Source organism: Ambystoma mexicanum, chromosome 7q (assembly GCF_040938575.1).
Source record: "Ambystoma mexicanum isolate Mex_15411 chromosome 7q, UKY_AmexF1_1, whole genome shotgun sequence".
NCBI classification, from domain to species: domain Eukaryota; kingdom Metazoa; phylum Chordata; class Amphibia; order Caudata; family Ambystomatidae; genus Ambystoma; species Ambystoma mexicanum.
In genome coordinates, this window is record NC_090941.1 from 834,038,321 (window position 1) to 834,059,212 (window position 20,892).

Consider the following 20,892-nt stretch of genomic DNA (forward strand, 5'->3'; position numbering starts at 1 on the left):
AGCACAGTCTCCCACGAGTGGGAGCTAGCTCAGGAAGTCCTTCAAGACATCTTCGCCCTTTGGGGAACCCCTCAGGTGGATCTGTTCGCCACAAGCACCAACGGGAAGTGCGATCTGTCCTGTTCAAGGGAATTTCCCCCGAGAGGAGCTCTAGGAGACGCGTTCGTAGTGGGCTGGGAGTTCCCACTCCTTTACGCGTTTCCACCAGTCCCTGTTATTCCTCAAATGATCAGGAGGTTGAGAAGATTCCGGAAAACCATGATCCTAATTGCCCCGGACTGGGCCAGGAGAACGTGGTACCCGGACCTTCTAGATATGTCCATCTGCCCTCCAATCCGTCTTCCACTCAAAGAGAATCTTCTCTCGCAGAAGGGAGGTCAGGTTCTCCATCCAGACATCAGAACCCTTAGCCTTCACGCTTGGCTTCTGAAAGGGTGAGGTACAAGGATTGGGACCTCCCTGATGACGTCATGGAGGTGTTGCTTTCGGCCAGAAGGCCAGAAACAAAGTCTTTATACCGCTGCCGTTGGAACAAGTTTTGCAGCTGGTGTAGAGAAGGGAATATCGACCCTTTTTCATGTGGTACACCAACGGTGTTATCGTTTCTACTCTACTTGGCAAACTCAGGTCTTCAAGTTGGCACTGTAAAAGGCTATCTCGCAGCGCTTTCCATCTTCAAGCGCACTGCGGAGGAACCATCGTATTTCAAACTACCTCTAGTAATACAATTTCATAAGGGATTAACTAATGTTTATCCTCCAAGACCATTCCAAGTTCCCTTATGGGACTTAAATTTAGTCTTAAACTTCCTAATGGGTACTCCATTCGAAACCACTCCACTCTTGTTCGCTGAGATTTCTCACGCTTAAAACTGTCCTATTGCTAGCACTAACATCTGCTAGGAGGATGAGCGAGCTACAAGCTCTCTCTTGTAAACCCCCCCATACAATTTCCATAAGGACAAAGTTGTCTTACAGGTGAAGCCTAATTTCCTCCCGAAGGTGGTTTCTGAATTTCATATTACTCAGAAAATTACCTTACCTTCGTTCTACCCTCCTCCCCATCCGCGGAAAGAGGAAGAAAGGCTACATAGGCGGACCCAAGGCGAGCTCTGAGCTTTTACATCAGCAGACTGGCTAGAATTAGGCAAGCAGACCAACTGTTTGTAGGATACCCAGGTCACAAGTTGGGACTACCCATAACAAAACAGACCATTTCCAGGTGGATTATTTTGGCCATTCTGGAATGTTACAGACTGGCTGGGAAAGAGCCACCCCAAAATCTTAGGGCTCATTCAACCAGGGGTATCGCAGCCTCTTCGGCCCTCCAAAGAGGGGTACCGGTCCGAGACATATGTGCGGCTGCCACATGGTCGTCCGCACATACATTCACAAAATTTTACAACTTGGATTCCTCCGCTAGTCAAGAGACCAGATTTGGAAAAGCCGTATTACATGCGGTTCATTCCTAAAGGGGATACATGACATTATTACTCCCACCTCCAATTACATGCCACTGCTATGGGAGTTTATCAAAGATAATGAATACGTCGGAGGACACAATCCCTTTGAAGAACAAGTTACTTCTTACCTTGTAACGTTCTTTCGATGGGATGTTCCTCCGACGTATTCCTCATCGCCCCTCCCATCCATCCCCGCAGTAATACTTCCCTTGTGGTTGCAGCTTACGCTCCTTCAAGGTCAATAACCAATTCAGGCATGACTTATCTTATGCTACAAAACAGAACTGAGCAACGGACGACACCCGTGGCTATTTATGGGCATGGTGACGTCGGTGCCGATACGGTGGCTGTCGAGGGACATCGACTCGGCGGACGTCGACGCGCTGCGCCCTCTCCAGAGAAAATATTTCCGAGGCCAGCAAGCTGGAGACGAATTATCAAAGATAAGGAATACATCGGAGGAACATCCCATCGAAAGAACGTTACAAGGTAAAAAGTTACTTGTTCTTCTTCCCTCTGGGCTCCGAGTCTCGCTGCAAGGGGTGCATCTGTCTTGTCCCCTTTCTCATAGTATTTTTGTTTAAGGTATTTGTTTACTTAGTGTTTCGCTCAGTTTCAGCTCTCTCGATTCTTCTCTCTTTTCCTGCATGTTTTTCAGCTTCCCATTTCCTTCCCCTCCCGCATGCATCCTCGCCTCCCCCTCCATGATCTCCTGGCAGAGCTTGTTCCCTCTGAGCTTTCTTTCCCTCTTTCTCCACGCCCCTTCCCTGATTAAGAGACCTCGCCATATTAATGTGGCCTTTCCCACGTCCCATACTATCTTTGTCTGTTTCCCCTGTGCCATTTATCTCAAAGTACTCAGCAATGTTTCCTGACAGCTGGTCAGCAAATTTTTGATCTTTCCAGAGGAGATCATTGCACCTCCAACTATTGTCTGCCCTGTGTATTCCCTCTATGTCCAGAGACATCCGGACCAAGTTGTGATCTGTCCACCCCACCAGTCTTATTTCGCAGTACAGCACTCTATGCCCATGGTCCCCATTTAGTAACAGATAATCTATCCTGGTGTATGTTGAGTGTAGGGGGGGGGGAACACAGTATAGCCCTGCTCTCCTAGGTGCTTCAACTCCACATATCTTTCAGGCCCCTTGAGTCTAAGGCACGCTCCAGGTGTCCCCGTCTCGGTTACTCTTTGCGATTGTCCTCTTTTTTTTCATAGATATTCTATCCAGTGTCTTATCAGCCCAGGAGTTAAAGTCCCCCCCAACAATGCACACCTTGGCTGGTAAGGCTTGGACATGGTCCAGCGCACTCTTTATGAACACCACTTGGCCCTGATTTGGGGCATACAGGGACGCCAGCACTATTTGCGCCCCCTCCATGTGCCCTGCACTATGAGCAGCCGACCATCCAGTAATTCGGTCACCCTTGGGTCTTGCAGCCTGCATTGCTTGTGCACAATGATCCCAACCCCTCCCTTTTTCACCGCTCCTGAGACCCAGTGTATTTGTCCTTTAACCGCACCCCTCAGTTTCCGCTCCTCTCCCCTATCGTTCAGGGTTTCTTGTAGAAACAGCACGTGCAGGGCGGCTTACCGGAATTCTCTTGCTACCAGGGTTCTTTCTGCGGGCAAGTTCATGCCCTTCACATTCAGGGTGCCAACGACCAGACTCCTGGTGCCCTCATTTGGCCTAATTTCTAACCTTCTCTTTCGCTTCCATCCGTCTCCCACCACTTCCTGTCATACCCTTCATGGAGAAGGTGACCTCTTGGACATATGTGCACTACCTATAAAACTGACCCCTTAAACAAAACAAACTTTAACATTCCCATGAATGAAAAAAAGCTCTGCATGGGTTACCAAGACGCCCTCTGGCACATTGAGATTTGCTTAGGGAGGGGGGTGAGGGACTGCCCACTCCCTTCTTCTTAGTTCGCCCATGTCATCCCCTGTGCTCAGCTTGTTTTACGTGAAGATGGGGCATTCAGGCACATGTATTTCCACTCTTACTGCCCCCTCCGTCTTCTCTGTGGGCCCGATGCTTGTGGCTGCGACCCTTTATTTGTGGCCTGTCTGCCCATCGGATCCAAGGTCGCCTCTGCATCTGATGTTAGATGGTGAGTGCTTGCTCTGCTTCTTCCACTGAGGTGATGCAGTAGTCCATTGTGTCGTCTCTTCTCCTAGAGTGTTAAATTGGAGAGATCCTGGATCTGTTAAAGTCAAGTTCTCCTTGCTCACGGGCTCGGGCGAGAACTTCTGTCTTGTCCCTGTATCGTAGAAACTTAGCCACGATGGATCGTGAGCCCTCGCCATATGGCCTGCCTCATCTGTGCGCCCTTTCCAGTTTTTTTACTTTGCCTCCTTATGCATTAAAGAGCTGGTCGACCATGCCTTGCACCTTCCCTCCCCCCCCCTGTCTCAGGGTTTCGCCAGGCGTTTCCCTCAGGCCCTGTATGCCTATGTTGTTTCTCCTCTCTGTTTTCTAAGTCATCAATCTTCAGCGTGACCTCTTCTTCGCGCAGCTCCAGTTCTATCATCCTGGCATCGAGCCGCATTTCTACTAGATCTGCGTGGAGCTGGTTGTTCTCCAGGCCTTCTACCTTACTTTCTATGGTGGTAACCATACTCGTAAGGTCAGCCAGGTAAGGCTTGTATGGCGCCTCTGAGCGCTTTTATTTCTGCCAGTATGTGCCCTGAGTCTTCCTTGGTGGAGAAACTGGACATATCAATTTCCATGAGCATTCTGCCCTCTGGCCCCTTTCCTAATGTGCCCCGGCCATTGCCACTTGGCTGTCTGTTTTTCTGCGCCTTGGCTGTGATGGGTGTAGCCCTGTCCACTCCCGATTCTCGTGCTCTGTTAGGTTGTTGTCTGTGCCCTGCCGGTTGGGGGTTGCACGCTTGGCGGTGTTCACCTTCCGGGGCTGTTCTGGTACCACTGCCTGTGGGCTACTTCTAGTCTTTCCCGTGTGTTTCATCCTGATGGGAGTCCCCCGCTGCAACGCCCTGTGGTATGTGAGCTCTATCACAGTGCCACCGTTTGCCAGGGCCTGCGTTTACATCCGGGCAGAGGGGGGGCCACCCTCTTGTCAGACCCCGCTCTCAGGGACTGGATTAGTACCACTGCCCGAAGCTCTATTCTTTTTGCCCAGTTCAGTGCCTTTTCCGTTGATGGGATCCCTTGCTGTTGATCCATGTATTTTGAAATCGCTGTCGTGGGCTGCGCCTGCTTCTGGGCTGGGGTGGGGCGGGGGCACCTCAATGCGCTGCCACCCGTGTTCTTTGCATGCCAGGGCTTCCGGGTGCAGTCTGCCGGGGCGGGCGCGCCGATCCTCTCAATGCCCAGGCACCAAAGGGCTGCCTTGTTGCACAACGGGTCACCGTAAGGGTTTACGTGGCTTGGGGGGCTTGGTCTCCGCCTCCTCTTTCGCACCTGTGATCCTGCGGGAGCTTGCAGGTACTCCAGCTTGTTGCGTGCCTGTGGCCAGGCAGCCTCTCCTGTGCTTTCCGGACGACTGGGTTAGGCTCCTCTCTTTCTCTCAGGAGTTCGCCCGGAGGTGCATCAGTGCGTATACACGCTTCCCGGGTTAAATTCAACAGGCTGACCAGCTTGGGTATGGTCAATATCTTCTCTTTGATGCTGGCTGGGATGGGAGCCTGAGTTCAGGCAGTCATGTTGTTCCGCGCACCCTGGTGGTCTCCCACCACCATATTTTAGTGGTTCCAAATGAGATGCATAAACCATGAACAAACATAGATTTCAATGTTTTTCTCAATGAAATTCAATGTACCGCAGGCAGTAATTCAATAATGAATGCCTGTCTGTATTAAATATACAGTAATCATTACTATCTAATTATTAACATACTACACAGAATGCACATGCTTTCACTTGCAATCTGTGATATTCAATGTACAGTCCACCCAAGTGGGCTAAAGTACAAAATATATCTGTGTATATTGCAACTATGTATACATTCTAATGACTGCCCTAAAAAAGGGGGGGGGCGGTATTTGATGACTAAAGTACCTACTGTGATTACACTATTGAAGATGTGCGAGTAAAACCAGTGGTAGTATACTATCAAAGATACACTATCTTAGAAAGAAATATAGTTCTTCATCACTATTGTGACCTTCAGGCTTCAACGTTTCCATTTGAATAATAAGCCTAGATTCTAGGCATCTTGATTGCTTTTTTCTATCTCCTTTGCTCCTGTGTGCCTTGCCATGTGACAACGCTCCAAATCTCATAAGACTGCCATTGCTATTGTGTTGTCTTTGAAAATGCACTGCTAAAGGGTAGTTGGTATCTAAATTCTTGATTGCTCTGTAATGTTGGAGTATTCTAAGTTTCAGTGGTACCATAGTAGATCCAATGTACCTCATCTTGCAAGGACAGTCTATGTAGTAAAATACAAAGGCCCTCATTACCACCCTGGCGGAAAGCAACTGACCTGACCGCCATAGCGTAAATAGCGTTTCCGCCATGGCACGACAGAGTAAAGTGCGGCTAATTCTGACCCATCGGGCACGAGCAGTACGCCTTGGCGGAAGTGCAAAGTCCGCGATGGCGGAAATGTCCCCAAAACGCCCCTCACCGCCGTCGTACGGCGACCTAGGTGCAATTCCGCCACCGGACATAGCGGTCACCGTAATGAGCGGCAATCGAAAAATACGGTGACCGTAAATATACGGAAACGGAAGCTAAAACATGGTCCCGGAACGGGAAACAGCACGCCGTACACCTATAAAATCAGAATATTCACACAACCATTAAAAATACTACCCTGAGAGACATCCCAACCCGTCATCCACCCTAGTGAAACCAAAACAATGGGAAAAGTAGCGAAAAAAGCGTGCGACCGCAAGCGGCAGGTCCACTTCTCACGTGAGGAACTCACGGTGCTCACAGAGACCCTCCAGGAGAATGCTGCCGTCGTCTTATCGACGCAAATGACCAGGACGGCACTTGCGAACAAGAAGGCCATATGGGCCCTGGTGGCACAGCGGGTAAGTGCGGTGGGGACCGCACCCCGCAACCCACAGCAATGCAGAAAGCGATGGGACGACTTGCGGATACGCGTACGGAGCATGCCCACAACACCACCACCACCACCACAGGCCCCCCAATGGATGCCACAGAAGGCACTGCTTCTGGTGGCAGCAGCACCATAGGTGACACTGCATTAATGGCAGCATGCTCCGACACAGAAAACGGTGATGTCGATGTACGATCCATCCATGACCTGTCTCAATCCCCCTGTTTGTTACATCCCGTACAACATGAGGATACCACGCAGGGGCACTCACAAGACGACGACTGGCCATCCCCCACAAGCCCTGTGTCAAGGCAACATGAGGTGATCAGCCCCTCTGTGACACCACCGCAAATGGCCATGGCCCAGCAGAGGCAACAGTGCCTCGACCAGGTGATCGTGCAACAGCAGCAACTGGCCACGCTCCTCAAGGACCATGCTGATGAATGTGGGGGTACCAAGGCAGCCATAGAAACATGTACAGAGACACTAAGGGCAGAAATGGAGAGAAGCACCGAGAGCCTGAGAGTACAAATGGAGAGAAGCACCGAGAGCCTGAGAGTACAAATGGAGAGAAGCACCGAGAGCCTGAGGGGGGAACTGCATGCGACGTCCAAAGACGTATGTGCTGAACTTGCCGCTGTGCGCCGTGTGCTCACTGAGCTCTCACAAACCCTTAGGGACATGCATGGACGTGAGCAGGCAGAGACATCATCCGTTGCAAGTTCCGTCCAGGGCAGCCCCCAACATAGATCTGGGAGGAACCTGCGCTCCACAGGCAGGGGTGCCCCTGATACCCGGAGAGGGGGCTTGCAATAGCGTCTGCCCACTGACAATGAGCATCTTTGGACACTGGTGTTCGGGGGGGAGGTAGGAGGGTGGAGGGGGTGTGTTGGGCTTACTTGGGTGGCGGGTCGATGGGGTGTGTAACACAATTTCACATATGCTATAAACATTTCACAATCATCCAATGAGATGTGTGGACATTGATCTTTGTGTACGAGGCCATCATAGGCGTACAGTCCATATTGTGCATGTTCCAGACACACACAGTGCCACAACTCCCGTGTCCATGTATCAACCACCAGGCGTGAGTGCTAGAAGCATGAATCTATGATAATCTGACGAATTTCACGGCCCTCCTGTGCCTCGCGGACTCCTTGAGGTTCTGCCACATCCCCACCCTGGTGCTTGCAGTTCTGCGTCAGGGGGCATGGGAACATTTCTACGTATGCACATGTTGTGTAGCATGACACATGCCATGACCATCTTAGCAACCTTCTCATGGCGGTACAGGAGTGCCCCGCCAGACCTGCTGAGGCAGCGGAAACGACCCTTCAGTAGGCTGAATGCCTGTTCTATGACTACACGGGTACGTGAGTGGGCATGGTTGTAGTCCTCCTCATGCTGGTCCTGTGGGTTCCGGAGTGGTGTAAGGAGCCATCTCTTCAGTGGATACCCGGCATCACCTGTATGTGGACAATAAAGGATGTTTGAGGAATGACATTGCTACGTAAGCACCCCCCCCCCCCCCCCCTTCCTGGCAGGTCATTGCCGCATCACATACCCCACATTATCATGCATGAAATGAGACTCACCGAGTAGCCAGGATCTGTTCCCTGCATGTCGCTCCATGTAGCGTGGTATTGTAGAGTTCCGTAAGACCATGGAATCATGGGTTGATCCAGGAAATCGGGCACAACAATGTGTAATGATCCTGTTTGAGTCACACACCATTTGTACATTAAGAGAATGATATTGTTTTCGGTTGCGGTACTGGGCCTCCATGGCATGTGGGACAACCAATTCCACATGGGTGCAGTCGATGGCACCAATGCAACCCGGTATGCCGGCAAGTGCATGGAATCCCACTTTTGTGTTCGTAATTTCCTGCTCCGAGCGTGGTAGAGAGATGTAGTCGTCTGTGTGCTTCAGGAGGGCATCAAGCACTTGCAATAGTGTCCGTGACAACAGTGGCTGTGAAATGCCATGCAACTGTCCGACTGTGTGCTGGTAGGTGCCTGTGGCCAGGAAGTGGAGTACAGACACCACCTTCAGTAGGGGTGGGATGGCGGTTGGGCTATCTATCATGCTGACAAGGTCAGCGTGTGTCATGTCCACAATGGCGGTTATGGTGTCCCAGTCCAAACGGTAGAGGGTGTGGATCTGCTCATCAGTGAGGTTGAACGGATGTGCTCGGAGGCGTGGGATTGCGGGCTGCCTGCGTGGTGGTACTGGCTGTGCTGGTGGGCCTTGCTGGCCCTGCCTTGCCCTCCTCCTTCTCATCTGTGCGGCCGGTTGTTGTAGTAGTTAGTGTTCGTCTTCTTCTTGAAGTTGGAGTACTTGCAGTGCTATCAGGTCCCCCAGGGCCAACATCGCAAGTCCTGCCGGTAGCATTTTGGAGTGGGTGTGGTTGTGGGAGGGGGTTGGGTGTGCAATTTATGTGTTTCCAAGCTGTATAGCCTCCACCTGTGGTGATTCATTCCACCTGTGCAAGCTGCAATCCCCTTTGGGCGAGCACGTCCCGCACACAACGCTGCAAATCGACGCATGGCATCTTGCTATTACAATCATGTATTTCATCCCGATGGCAGTGAGATATTGCTTCATATGTTAATTCTGCTATGCTCCCATTGTTTCACATACTATCTTTGCAGTCGGGAACAAACTTGTGAAGGGTCAGTGGAATGTAGTACTCGATTAACGGTGGACCCTCATGCAGCGCTGTACCGCGGTTCACCGACGGGCGGGGCGTCCCATTTGTGAGTGTAGCCAGTTGCCATTTTCACACACTGCCGCACTAAATGGATGGATTTGTGATTTCAAGCGGTCACAGATGCCTTTTCGACGTGATGTTGCAAATGAGGAATTCGAAGGACAGCGCTTTCGGTTTCCAGCTAGCGGCGAGGAGACGCCCACAGGTCTGACTGCAGATAGAAAGTTCTATTGTTTAATGTCCTTGGGACAGGGGCCATGCCGAGAATGCAATGATTGATATGAATAGTATGGGATGCGCAATAGCGTAGTGGAGGATAAGGCAGAACGTTCCCAAATACATGTTACTTCACAACACTAGAATTCCGGCCTGGAGCACAGTGGATTTTGCAGACTGCATTAAGCACAGATTCAATGGAAATTTCTAATGTTATGTGAGTAAATAATCAGGCGTTTTTATACCGGGATGAGGGAATGATGTATGGATGCATGGACAGATGATTTTATAGAGAGTCTGCCATGTACATGGCTTTTTGGAATCTATCAACTTCCTCTGCGCTATGTGATGCAGGGCTGCCATAGTGGGACCATCGTCTATCTGCCCTTGTTGAACCCTCCCTGTCTCGACGCGCCTTCAAACACTTGTGTCTATGCACGTTACTAATCCCATCTAATGGATTCTGTTTTAACAGACGCATGCACACAAACACTCGTTTGTAATAGTGTTTTCACCTCGATTTATATAGTTATGATTCGCAAGTGATTATTGGGTGCGAATAATCCTTTTGAGTGGGCTAGCATGCATATGGCTGTGGATTTAGTGTGATCTTTGAAGTGAGTAATTCAAATGGAGTTCAGATGCCCATACTATTCTTTTTCGTTTCATTTGGGTGACAGGTATCTCCTCCCCTTTTGCCGCTGCCATCTGTATGCCACTCCTGCAGATGGCTTTTACTCCCGACACCTGCTGCTTCGTGTTAATCAGTGGAGCACCATTACGATCTTATGGGACGATCGCCAATGGCCCACATGCCCTTACGCAGTACTAGTGGCTAGGAGCAACATTTCGAGCTTTCAGCTGGATAGTGCCTACCTAATGGGACGGCCCTGCGGTTCTAGGCGCTTCCATGTTGCCTTTTTGAACGTGAATGTAGCCCCTGTGTACCATGGAGGAACAGGGCGTCACACAAGAAGAAGCTGGTCATTTATTGCGGATGCAGCCCACAATTATGAGATGTGATTTGGAGTTCATGACCTAATAGCTGTATGGCCCGGGTGATTTTGTTGTGCATTAAATTTTGATTATGATATTGACCGTGTAGCGTTATTCTTTGCAAGTAATGTAGCATATTCCTATTTGTGGAGCGATGTATTGTGAGATCATCTGCTTTGGGTTCGGCCTTCTGAGTATAGTTGCGTGGTACTGTACTGGGCGCGTTTGCCTACGAAGGACAGTAAGGTCAGGGATAGGGGCTGCAATTATGTCTGTTTTGATGATGTCATGCTCATGGGAGGGGGATTGGCTTTTGTGTAACAGATGCCGGTCAGTCAGGTGGATTGGTGGAATGATGTGATTTTCAGAATATGGCTGGTCACAGGTGCCTGTGTTTGCGTGCGTTTCTTGGAGGGAGACTGAGGTCATGTCCATTGGAATAGCTTCTGTATTCGTGCCATCTGTGCCCTGCTGCTCCCATTGGCCCCTCTTGAGATGTGCCTGGCTGCTCAGTCACTCTGCCAACTTGTGTGGTACATGCTTATGCTGCTGGTTGGTTTGTTTACTGGCAGGAGTACAGGGCTGGTGCAGTCTCACTCAAGATACTGCTTTGTATGTTGCCTTGCACTGGTGTCAAGCGATGGGGGGCCTGTTTTTGTTTGTCTCAGTTTTCAGTTCATGTTGCTGTACTTGGAGCTTCACATGCCTGTGCTGCATCAGTACGGCAATAGTGCCATGGCTAATATGGATGGCCACTCACAAGGCACTTGGAGCCCCTACATTCATTTGTTCGTTGGCATGCATGGGTGACTTGTACATTTCACTGGTTGCATTGTGTGACTTCATTGCACCTACGAGGAGTTGTGCAATGTGGCCAGGGAGTGGTGTACAGGCACTCAGTAGGGCCTTTTACGGTTGGTTTGCGATGCCGTACTTCTCACCATGGCGGAATGGTACTTTCCGCCATGCTTGATGGCGTTAGGTACATGTCCGCTAGGGTCAGAATTCCCGTACCGTTGCGCCATGGTGGTAATTACGGTTTCGCAGTGCGCGCGTGCGCGTACTTGGTGCAGTTAGCGTTGGCGTTCACTACGGTGTCGCTAATGGCATTGTACTTTACGGTGACGGGTCATAATCGCAACGGGCGGTATTCGATGGCGGTATTGCATTTCCGCCATCGTTTTTCGATTTCCGCCAGGGTCGTAATGAGGGCCAAAGTTAGTTTTACAAGTGATGGTTTGCTGTATGTACCAGACCTGATGGTTCCCGAATTCTACACTTTTACTCCCTAGGGGCAAATTGCAAACCTTGCATTTGTTACACAGCAAAAAGCTGTTACACTGTACAGAGTCAGTTAGCTCAGGCCAGATACTATGTGCTGTATCTTCTCTTAACATACTGGTTGCTAGTTTGTCCCTTAGAGAAGGAGCCTTTGAGCATTTAATCTGTGGACTGACTATTAGCTAAAACTTTGTTAAGATATTTGTCACTTTTCAGAATAGACCAGTGGTTACTAAATATCATATCTACTTAATTTTAGTGGCTTGTACATTATATTGTGTAATGAACCTTATGGTGTTAGATCCACTAGGGGTTTTAGCTGTTGGAAAAAGCAAATGTTGTCTAGTTTTCAACTTGGTTTTATGATATGATTGATCTATCATTTTATGAGAATAACCTCTCACAAAAAACAAGTACCAATAGATTTAGCTGTTGATTTGAATATATATTCAGGTATGGAATGCACCCTTTTGACAATGTTCGGCCCTTCTGATGACAAACCCCTGTGATCACTCCTGAACTAATACTCTGATGTGTGCTTTTAGGTCTATGGATAAGTGGATACCCCAATATTGTTTGTTGTGGGGATTTGGATCCTGTGCGATACTCCCTGTGGTGTGGCTATTACGGCTCCCTGCCCCCTGAGGATAGTGAATGCCTCTATGATTCACTTTTATCTCGCACCAGTTGAGATTTTCTGTGATTATATACTGTTTCCCACTTTAATGTTGTTCGTTCTGTTATTAGTACTCACTGTCCTGTTGATCCTGTTGTTATACATGTAAAATAAAACTGCCAATAAACAGATTTTGAAATAAAAATTGAATATGGAATCATGCAAACAGTTTAATTGTTATTGTCTGGAATAGTAAATGTATTCTTTCACTTTGAAGCAAGATATGAAACATTCATGTAGTTTACAAGGAACAGGTCTTTCAATCAATGTAATGCCTGTCATGAAGCCGTTTACCTTTGAAATTAACTGCGTTACTGCACAGTCCCTGAATATGCTGCTTTAGTTCGTTGTTGCACTCAATACCTGAAAATGATGTATTTCAAAGTATCTTTTTATTTTATTTATTTATTTGGATTTGTATATCGCACATCTGCCCAGGGGCATCGTGGCGCTGGTCAGGTATTCTCACCTAGTACATGTCATTTCAAGATGCATAATTTAGAACAGGTAGGTGGTTAGAACGGGTTGCATACCATAGTTACAAGTGTAATTGATACATACTGTTGTCACAGAAACCAATATGCATGTTGTTATACACAGATGTCACATACAATACCAGGGAGAGAGGGTTAGTTGAAGAGGGTGGTTTTTAGTAGTTTGCAGAAAGCTTGGTATGATTTTTTGATCCTGAGTGCCATGGGAAGGGCGTTCCAATAGTCCAGCTTGGTGCCTACTGTGGTTCTGGCTATTGGCAGGCAGTTTTTTGTTGAGAGGAAAGGTTTCACTGCATTAATTACCTTGGTGGTGAGTGCAGCGGAAGACGCTATGGCATTTACCTGCCGTGACATGGATAGTGTTGAGTCAAGGTATACTCCTAGGGTTTTAACAGCCGATGAGACTGTGATGGTGGAGTTATCGATTTATTTTGAAGGTTTTGTATTATGGTGGGAGTTTGTTTAAGGTTTCTTTAGTGCCAACTATGAGGATCTCTGTTTTGTCTCCGTTTAGGCATAGGCCATTGGCTGCCATCCAGGTTTGGATGGCTGTAGAGATCTTGGTTAGTGCAGCGGCGTCTTGTTCATAGATGCCTGTGAGGGGGAGTAGAACTTGAGTAGCGTCGGCATAGTTGGTGTAGGCTATGTCTCGACGATCTAAGTCATTGAAGAGTGGGTGAAGATATTGTAGAGTGTGATGGCAGTGCAGGAACCTTGTGGGACACCACAGTGGATGGTGGTGGGGATGGCGCAAGCGGAGTCTTAGAAGACTTTCATGTGTCGACCTTTGAGGAAGGATGTGACCCATGAGATGGCTTGTGGAGAGAAGGGGGCTTCGTTTTTGAGTTGTGTGCCTAAGATGTCATGGTTGGCCAGGTCAAAGGCAGCGGACTGGTCCAGCAGGAGCAGGAGTGCTGGTTTACCTTTGTCCATGATGTCATTGAGTTGTATTTTAAGATCAAGTAGGGCAGACTCTGTCCCGTGTCCTGGGTGGAAGCCCGATTGTCTTTTCCCTAGGATTTAGTTTTCTTCCAGGTATTGTTGGATTTGCGTGTATGCCACCTTGTCCAAGATCTTAAGCAAGAAGGGGACGGTGGTTATGGGTCTATAATTGTTAGTGTTTTCGAGATCTATGGTGGGTTATTTGAGAAGTGGGTGCACCCATGCTTCTTTTAGGCTGTCTGGAACTGAGTTAGCGTTGAAGGAGGCATTGATGAACGATTTAAGAAACAGTGCCAGTGTTTCTACGCAGTCTTTGGCTAATTTGGCGGGGCAGGCATCGCCTTTGAAGTTAGAAGGCTTGATTTGTTCACAATTTCTATTATCTCTGGTTCGGAAACTTCTCTAAATTTGAATGGCGTGATGTTTTTTTTCTTTGACCCCAGAAATTATTTCCGTGTGGGCGGTTGACAGGAGGTGCTGAGTGAGGTTTTTGTGGTGGACTAGAATTTTATTCTGGAGGAGCTCAATTTTGTTAAGGAGGGCGGACTGTATGGTGTTGCACCAGGCTTGATCTTTAACTATCTCTTGAGACTTGGTGGCAGGTGTGGATAGTTCCTTGAATATGGTGAAGAGCTCTTTAGATTCTGAGCTGGCACTGGAGATTATGTCGTTATAGGAAGTGGACTTAGCTGTAATAATGGCTTTTTTATATTGGGTGGCCAGTGATTTACAAGAGGCTAGTGAGGAGGCGCTGGGAGAGCTTTGCCAGGAGTTCAGTGCTTTGCGTTTTTTTATGCGTAGTTCTTTTAGTTCTGCTGAGAACCAAGTGTTGCAGTGTTTCATATTTTTGGATTTTTTCTTTTGGAGAGGGGCGATGATGTCTATGGCTGTACTGATAGTGGATTTGAAGATGTCCGCCAGTACTGCTGGGTCTAGGGTGGTTGAGAGGTTGTTAGTAAGAGTGTCTAGATACGGTAGGATCCTTTCTTTAGTAAGGTTCCTGGTGCTTCTGGCCATGGCTGGTGGTGCAGGGCTGAAGATTTTCTCTGTGCTTGCGAGGGTGGGGATGAAGAAGTGAATAAGCAAGTGGTCCGACCAAGGGGTGGGTGTGATGGAGCTGATAACCATGCTGTAGTTATGGTCTGCTACCCAATACAGTGTGCGTCCTTTGAAGTGCGTAGGAGCGAGGATTCTTTGTTCGAAGCCTAGTTCTTGTAATGCTAGAGCTAGGGCTGTGGACGGTCTGTCCTTTTTGTTGCTGAATCCCAGGTTGAGATCGCCTAGGAGGATAGTTTTGGTGGTTGGTTTTAGGTTTCCAGCTAGGAGGTGGGTAAGGTTTTCATGGAAGTCAGATATGGGGCCTGGAGGGCGCTATACTAGGTTGATGGTGATGGTGGAGTTCGCTGATAGTGAGACCTTAGCAGTGAGGGAGTCAATATTGTCTCTGAGTTCCGATTTAGATTGTCTTATTTCTAAGTGTTCTTTCATTATGAGGGCTACTCCCCCACCTGTAGTTAATGGTCCGTCTTGTCTGAGGATGGTGTACCCTGGTGGGATAGCTAATGAGGGGGCAGGGCCAGCGGCACTGTGAAGCCAGGTTTCCGTAATGGCTAAGATGTCGAGGTTGGTTAGGAGGTCATGGATTTCTGTGGCATAGGCGGGCATTGATCAGAGCACATTGCAAGTTGGAGGGTGTCATGGCGGTTGACTTTACTTTTTTGCTTGTGGATGTCTCCGTAGTCGTGGCTGGAGGTGACTGCTTGTGTGTACTATGCACGTTATGGTTGGTGTCATTTTTAGGGGTGGGGGTCTGTGGCCTGGTGGTTCCGAAGGTTGGCAGGTAGGGTTTCCGGTGGGCGTCTGGAGCAGAGGCCTAGTGTTTGGTTTCTGGAGCTGGTGTTTCTCGGACGTGTTGTGTAGGTGGGGTTAGGTTTCACCTGGTTCACTTGTGGGTTGTGCTTGGTGAAGAAGGATGGGAGGAAGGGGGTCGGAGGGATGGATGCTGAAGGGAGTGCGATGTTGGCCATGTTACGAGGGGTGTGCATGGATCAACAGTGATTTATACGGGTTTGGAGATGGTTGCAACCTAGTTGTGGTCAGTAGTGCGGGGGCAGCACATCCCGCAGCAATCAATTTGGGCGTCAGGCAGCTATCAATGCAGTAACAAATCAATTTGGGCCTAAGGCAGCAATCAATTTGGCGTAAGGCAGCAATCAATTTGAGCGTAGGGCAGCAATCAATGCAGTAACAATCAATTTGGGTGAGAGGCAGCAATCAATTTGGGCGTAAGGCAGCAATCAATGCAGTAACAATCAATTTGGGCATAGGGCAGCAATCAATGCGGTAACAATCAATTTGGGCGTAAGGCAGCAATCAATTTGGGCGTAAGGCAGCAATCAGTGCAGTAACAATCAATTTGGGGGTACGGCATTAAACTTTAGCTAGCAGTGGCAACAGGCCTCATGAGCACAGTTAAGCAGGGCCACAATCATTGATAAGATGCATGGTGTCATGAAATCGGATGACAAGAGCAACCAGACTCATAAAATGTTATTGGAAAGATACAGTACTGGAAGTAGATATGTAGAAGCAGATTAGTGTGGGATATGTGACTGTGCATACAAATATCATAATATCGACATTGTGTTTTTAATGAATTTTGCACTAAGCACTTTACTCGGCAGAAATGTAACATCATAATAAGAATAGCGAGCCCTGCGATAAAGTAATCTAAGACTCAACACAGAATCAACTATGAGTTCTTAAGCTTACATTGTGGGCTAGTACTAGTATTCCTAGTTACTGCAGTATTTTACTGAACTAGGCTAATATGGGTGCCATGCTCTTGTGACTTTTTAACTTGAGCCATTGACAATCATGTGACAGTCACGGGATTACTTTTTTTGTGCAGAGCTCGATGTTGAAATATTGTAGCTGAGTTACTGCTTCTTAAAAACAGGCTGAGGAAGTCCTTCATGGGACGCAAAGCATGGCACATTTTTACCTGTTTTCATGGGTATTTTTACTTGTTTCTGTCCATGTTAGTATTGAATAATACGGTGGTCATTTAACCAATGGACTAATAAATCAGACATTTTGCACTTTTCTAAACTCGAGTGCTGGGTTCTTTTTGCAACAGACACACATCTCATTACTATAAAATGGATGGCAGACGAGTTGGACTATTCTTTCGGAGCTATTGTAGAGTGGCTACTCTACGACCCCTGGCACCCACTGCAGTTCAGCAGGCAGAGCGCTCTTGTGACTTAAGCCATGTTTTGGTGAGATATATAGGATGTTAGGAAGAATTCTCCAGAATGGCTACATTTCCCTTACCTGTTGAGTTCCTCAGCCACTTTGCTGGATTTCTAGGGTTTATTTTTTCACCTGGCAAGAGTGTGAGCCTTTTTTCCCCACTCTTACATGTGTTTTGCTGTGTGTTGAGGGGGACGGGACGAGTGTTAGGGAGATATCTCACACAAGTGCTTAATTCCCTCTACCTTAGAGCCCTCCAGCTCTTTTGCTATATTTTTGGGCTTTGAACTTTTCACTTTCAATGCGTGTTGTACATTTATATGCTCATGGACTATGGAGTCTCACCCACCCCATAGGCATCATCTTTTTACTGTGTGTCATCTAGTACCTTTAGTGCAGTGACGCAGGGTTGACTTTTCAGACTTCTCACTTTAAACTCCATTTTCTGGGACTGACTACTGTCTCCCAGAACATGTAAAGTTGCCATTGACTTTATTAGTCTTTTTAAATTCACAGACCCAGCACACACTATCTTACAATAGAGTGCTGGAGGGGTTAATGCTTATCACATTTTGTCTGATTCTCATCTAACATTGTTATGTTACCCTTTCTCTAAGATTTGGCTGGTGGCAGTGGTATCTACCATTTTTATTTTACCGGAGACTATGAAAATAGCTTTTGATAGCATTGAGGCTATGGCGGTAGCCTCAAAACTAAAACCCGGTAATCCACTTTTATTTTTACTTGGTTCCGTTTGGGTTTTTTACCATTTCATTTTCTAAATGCCTTTCTAGTGTTTTACTCTGCGCGCCAAACCAGGTTTGGTTCCTTTTTTCACCGTCCTTTGGTGGGCTTCTGCACAGAAGCCCTCCCTAGGTGCCTGAGTGGGTGGGCAGGATGTGAGGGAGGGGTTTGAGGCCCCCTGCACAGGGTCTCCTTGGAGACCCAAGTCTCACTCTTGTTTGATTTGCTAGGTGGCTGCCCTGCCAGGGCAGCCACCCTGCTGTGTGATTGACAGCCAGTTTGTGTGAATGGGGGATTTGGTGCATAAAAAGCCAGTCTCTGGCACTGGAAGGCAGAGTCGCCACTGGAACGAGAGAACCAGCAAGAAGCTGAAGGAAGACGACTGCTGCAACTACTGGACACCCGGTGAAGCCCTGCTGCAGGACCGAATCGCCTGAAACTTCGAAGACACAGGAGATCCGCAGGGAATCTTCTTCCCTTGAGCTTGGTGGGGACAACCAGCTTGCCAAACACCAGACTCCAGTCCTCATCCTGGTTGAATTTGCTGTGCATCCCTGCAGTAGATCGGATAGCCAGTGGGAAGAGAACCAGTTTGGGTTTTAAGGAGCGCACCTTTTATTCGTCGTTTTGCTCTGCTGCTGGTTTCTTCCCTGGGCAGTGCAGGACCTTCCAGTCATCCTCCTTCATGTCACCTTGACTGAAGCTTCAGGAACCGTGAGCCTGCAGGAACTACCAGGAACAACTGCCTCAGCTACAGCATTCTTCTTCTTTTAAGGTACTGTGCAAATTCGGTCGGTCGGTCGGTCGTTCGTTCCGTCCGACCGCAGTGAAAGTGCAGGAAATCTTTCGCCTCTCCGAAGGCTTGTCCTTCTCTTCTCCTTTGAATAACTTTTCCTCCGACCAACTTCGTTTTGAATTCTTGGCAAAGACTACCGCAAACTACTTTGAACTGTGGGATCCTCTGCAAAGACTCTGAACCATTAACATTGGCCCAGACTTATTGACTTGAATCCTAGTTGTAGTAGCCTTTTCTAGATTGCTCTGCCTATAACTTGTTGGTGCTGTTGATTTTGAATAACCTTATCTTTCCTCCATGTTAAATTGCTGGAGTGCCATTTTGCTCACACTTCATTTTGAGCTTAACTTGTTCAGAATTGATTGGGGTGTTGTAGTATATTAAGACTGTGATTTTCTGCTGCTTTATAATAGTGAACTGTTTTATAACTGATGGTGTAAATAAATGTATATTCTTTTACTCAGAAACCTTGAATCAGTGTTTGTTTGAACCATAGTGATTGTTGTCCTTTGTGTAATCTCTTGTACTGCTCACTTTACTCTTGAGATAAGTCTGGCTGCTCAGCCATCGCTACCACTTTACTGTGCACTTGTAGTCTTAATTGTGTGTAGTGGTCCCAAAGGGTACTGCATATGATTCTGCCTAATACAGGAAAATCCATTTGAGCAGAGTCACACACCCCACAGTGTCCCTAGTAGCCATCGCTGGAAGGTCACCTCCAGTTCTGAGCCACAACATCAAGGCATTGTGGGTATACAAATTAGCCCAAATGTAAACCGTTTCTACAGGAAATTGTCTTTTTCTAAGAGAGAGTATATATATTTGAGGTTAAATCAACAAAAACGTCTGCAAACGTCCAAAATAATAAAATGAAGGTAACAACATAAATACATAAAAAGAAATTAAAAAGAAATTAAACTTAAATATCATGGTAACCTTAACTCACCCTGTTTTTGTTTTACAATAATTTGTTTTTGCTATACAATGCTTTATAGGGAAAGTAATGTAATGTATTGTGTGAGTATTTGTTTTTGATAAAAATGATAAACTGTTTTTATTTATGTTTTACATTTTTATTACATCTGTGCTGCTTTTGATAGTATTTACAATTGGCATTATTTACTACATTTAAATTTGCACACATTACATGTTTAGATTTTGTATGCACAGTGTAGTGACTATAAATGTGTACATATTGTTATTTGTAGTGGTAAATATTAGTAAGGTTTTACTATATGATATTTTATACTTTTTTAATTGTTTAGTGTTTTTTAATAATGTGATGTTTATTGATTAGTAAAGTACATGTATTTACTATGATCACATGTACTTTGCCCTTGTTATTCAATCACCTTAAAACTGACATGAATGTCACCTGTGACTTGCCTTTAATGTGAGTTTTTAGGAAATGTTAATTGCATAATCTAAAACTCATATCCTGTGTGGACAGTTCGTATTGAAAGTGTACATTGATTCCATCAACTTCATACTGCCATCCATGTCTGCTGTGAATTGCAGGGGTGTTTTAGGAGATAATAACTTTGGAATGTACCAATTGTAAAATTCATATGCTCTGCATATGTGTTTGCAGCACGTGTTGTAGGTGCCTCTGTGGTAGGAGATTGTGTTGTAAGAGTGTGTGTCATAGGATTGCATGTCATAGGAGTGCATGTTGTGGGAGTGTGTGTGTGTGTGTAGTAGGACTAGGTGTAGCAGCTGCACGTGTCATAGGAGCACTTGTTATAGGAGTGTGTGTCATTCTCCAGCATGGGGTCTGCCATGGATTCACATACTCATGAATATTCCCCATCGTCAGGTAAAAGAAAAAACAGTTTCACTTTCACTTACAAACTGTATTTCTCCTTAAACCAATCACTGTCCTCTGGGTTATACCCCCCCCCCCCCCACCCATCCAGCCCTCTCCCTAAACCCCTCCTCTGGCAGCCATCTTCAGATTTTTACTGCATGCTTCAGTGTTGGGAGTCTTTGAATCTGCTCTGCGAGCTACTTCTATGTTTTTTTTGTGTTTCTATTTTTGTTCCAAACGAGCCTGTGTGCTCTCTTCTCCATCTGCTGACAGTGGGAATCCGTTGTCGGTGAATTTCAGCACCCCTCAAGTGCGGGCTATGGAATGTGTTTGTTGAAGACAAGCACCTACAACGCCTCTACTGCCTGCCTCCAGACCTCAAGGAAGGAGAGTGTGAGATATGCATCGGTTTCTCCAAGAAAGACGACAAAGGATAGGCACGCAATGGGCTGCAGGTGGCGTGGCTGAAC

The 20,892-nt window shown here is 47.2% G+C and overlaps 1 protein-coding gene across 10 annotated transcripts in view; it reads left to right on the forward strand.

The window, feature by feature from the left end:
- MTMR2 (myotubularin related protein 2) overlaps positions 1 to 20,892 on the forward strand; it is a 1,647,725-nt gene that overhangs the window by 1,263,538 nt on the left and 363,295 nt on the right. Inside the window, exon 15 of one of the 10 annotated variants that reach the window (XM_069639183.1) lies at positions 12,254 to 12,443. The exons of the other annotated variants lie outside the window; for them this stretch is intronic. Within the exon in view, the coding sequence (XP_069495284.1) occupies positions 12,254 to 12,265 (12 nt within the window). The 3' untranslated portion in view covers positions 12,266 to 12,443. Of the gene's footprint in view, positions 1 to 12,253; positions 12,444 to 20,892 lie in introns of those variants that run through there. 10 annotated transcript variants of the gene reach the window in all.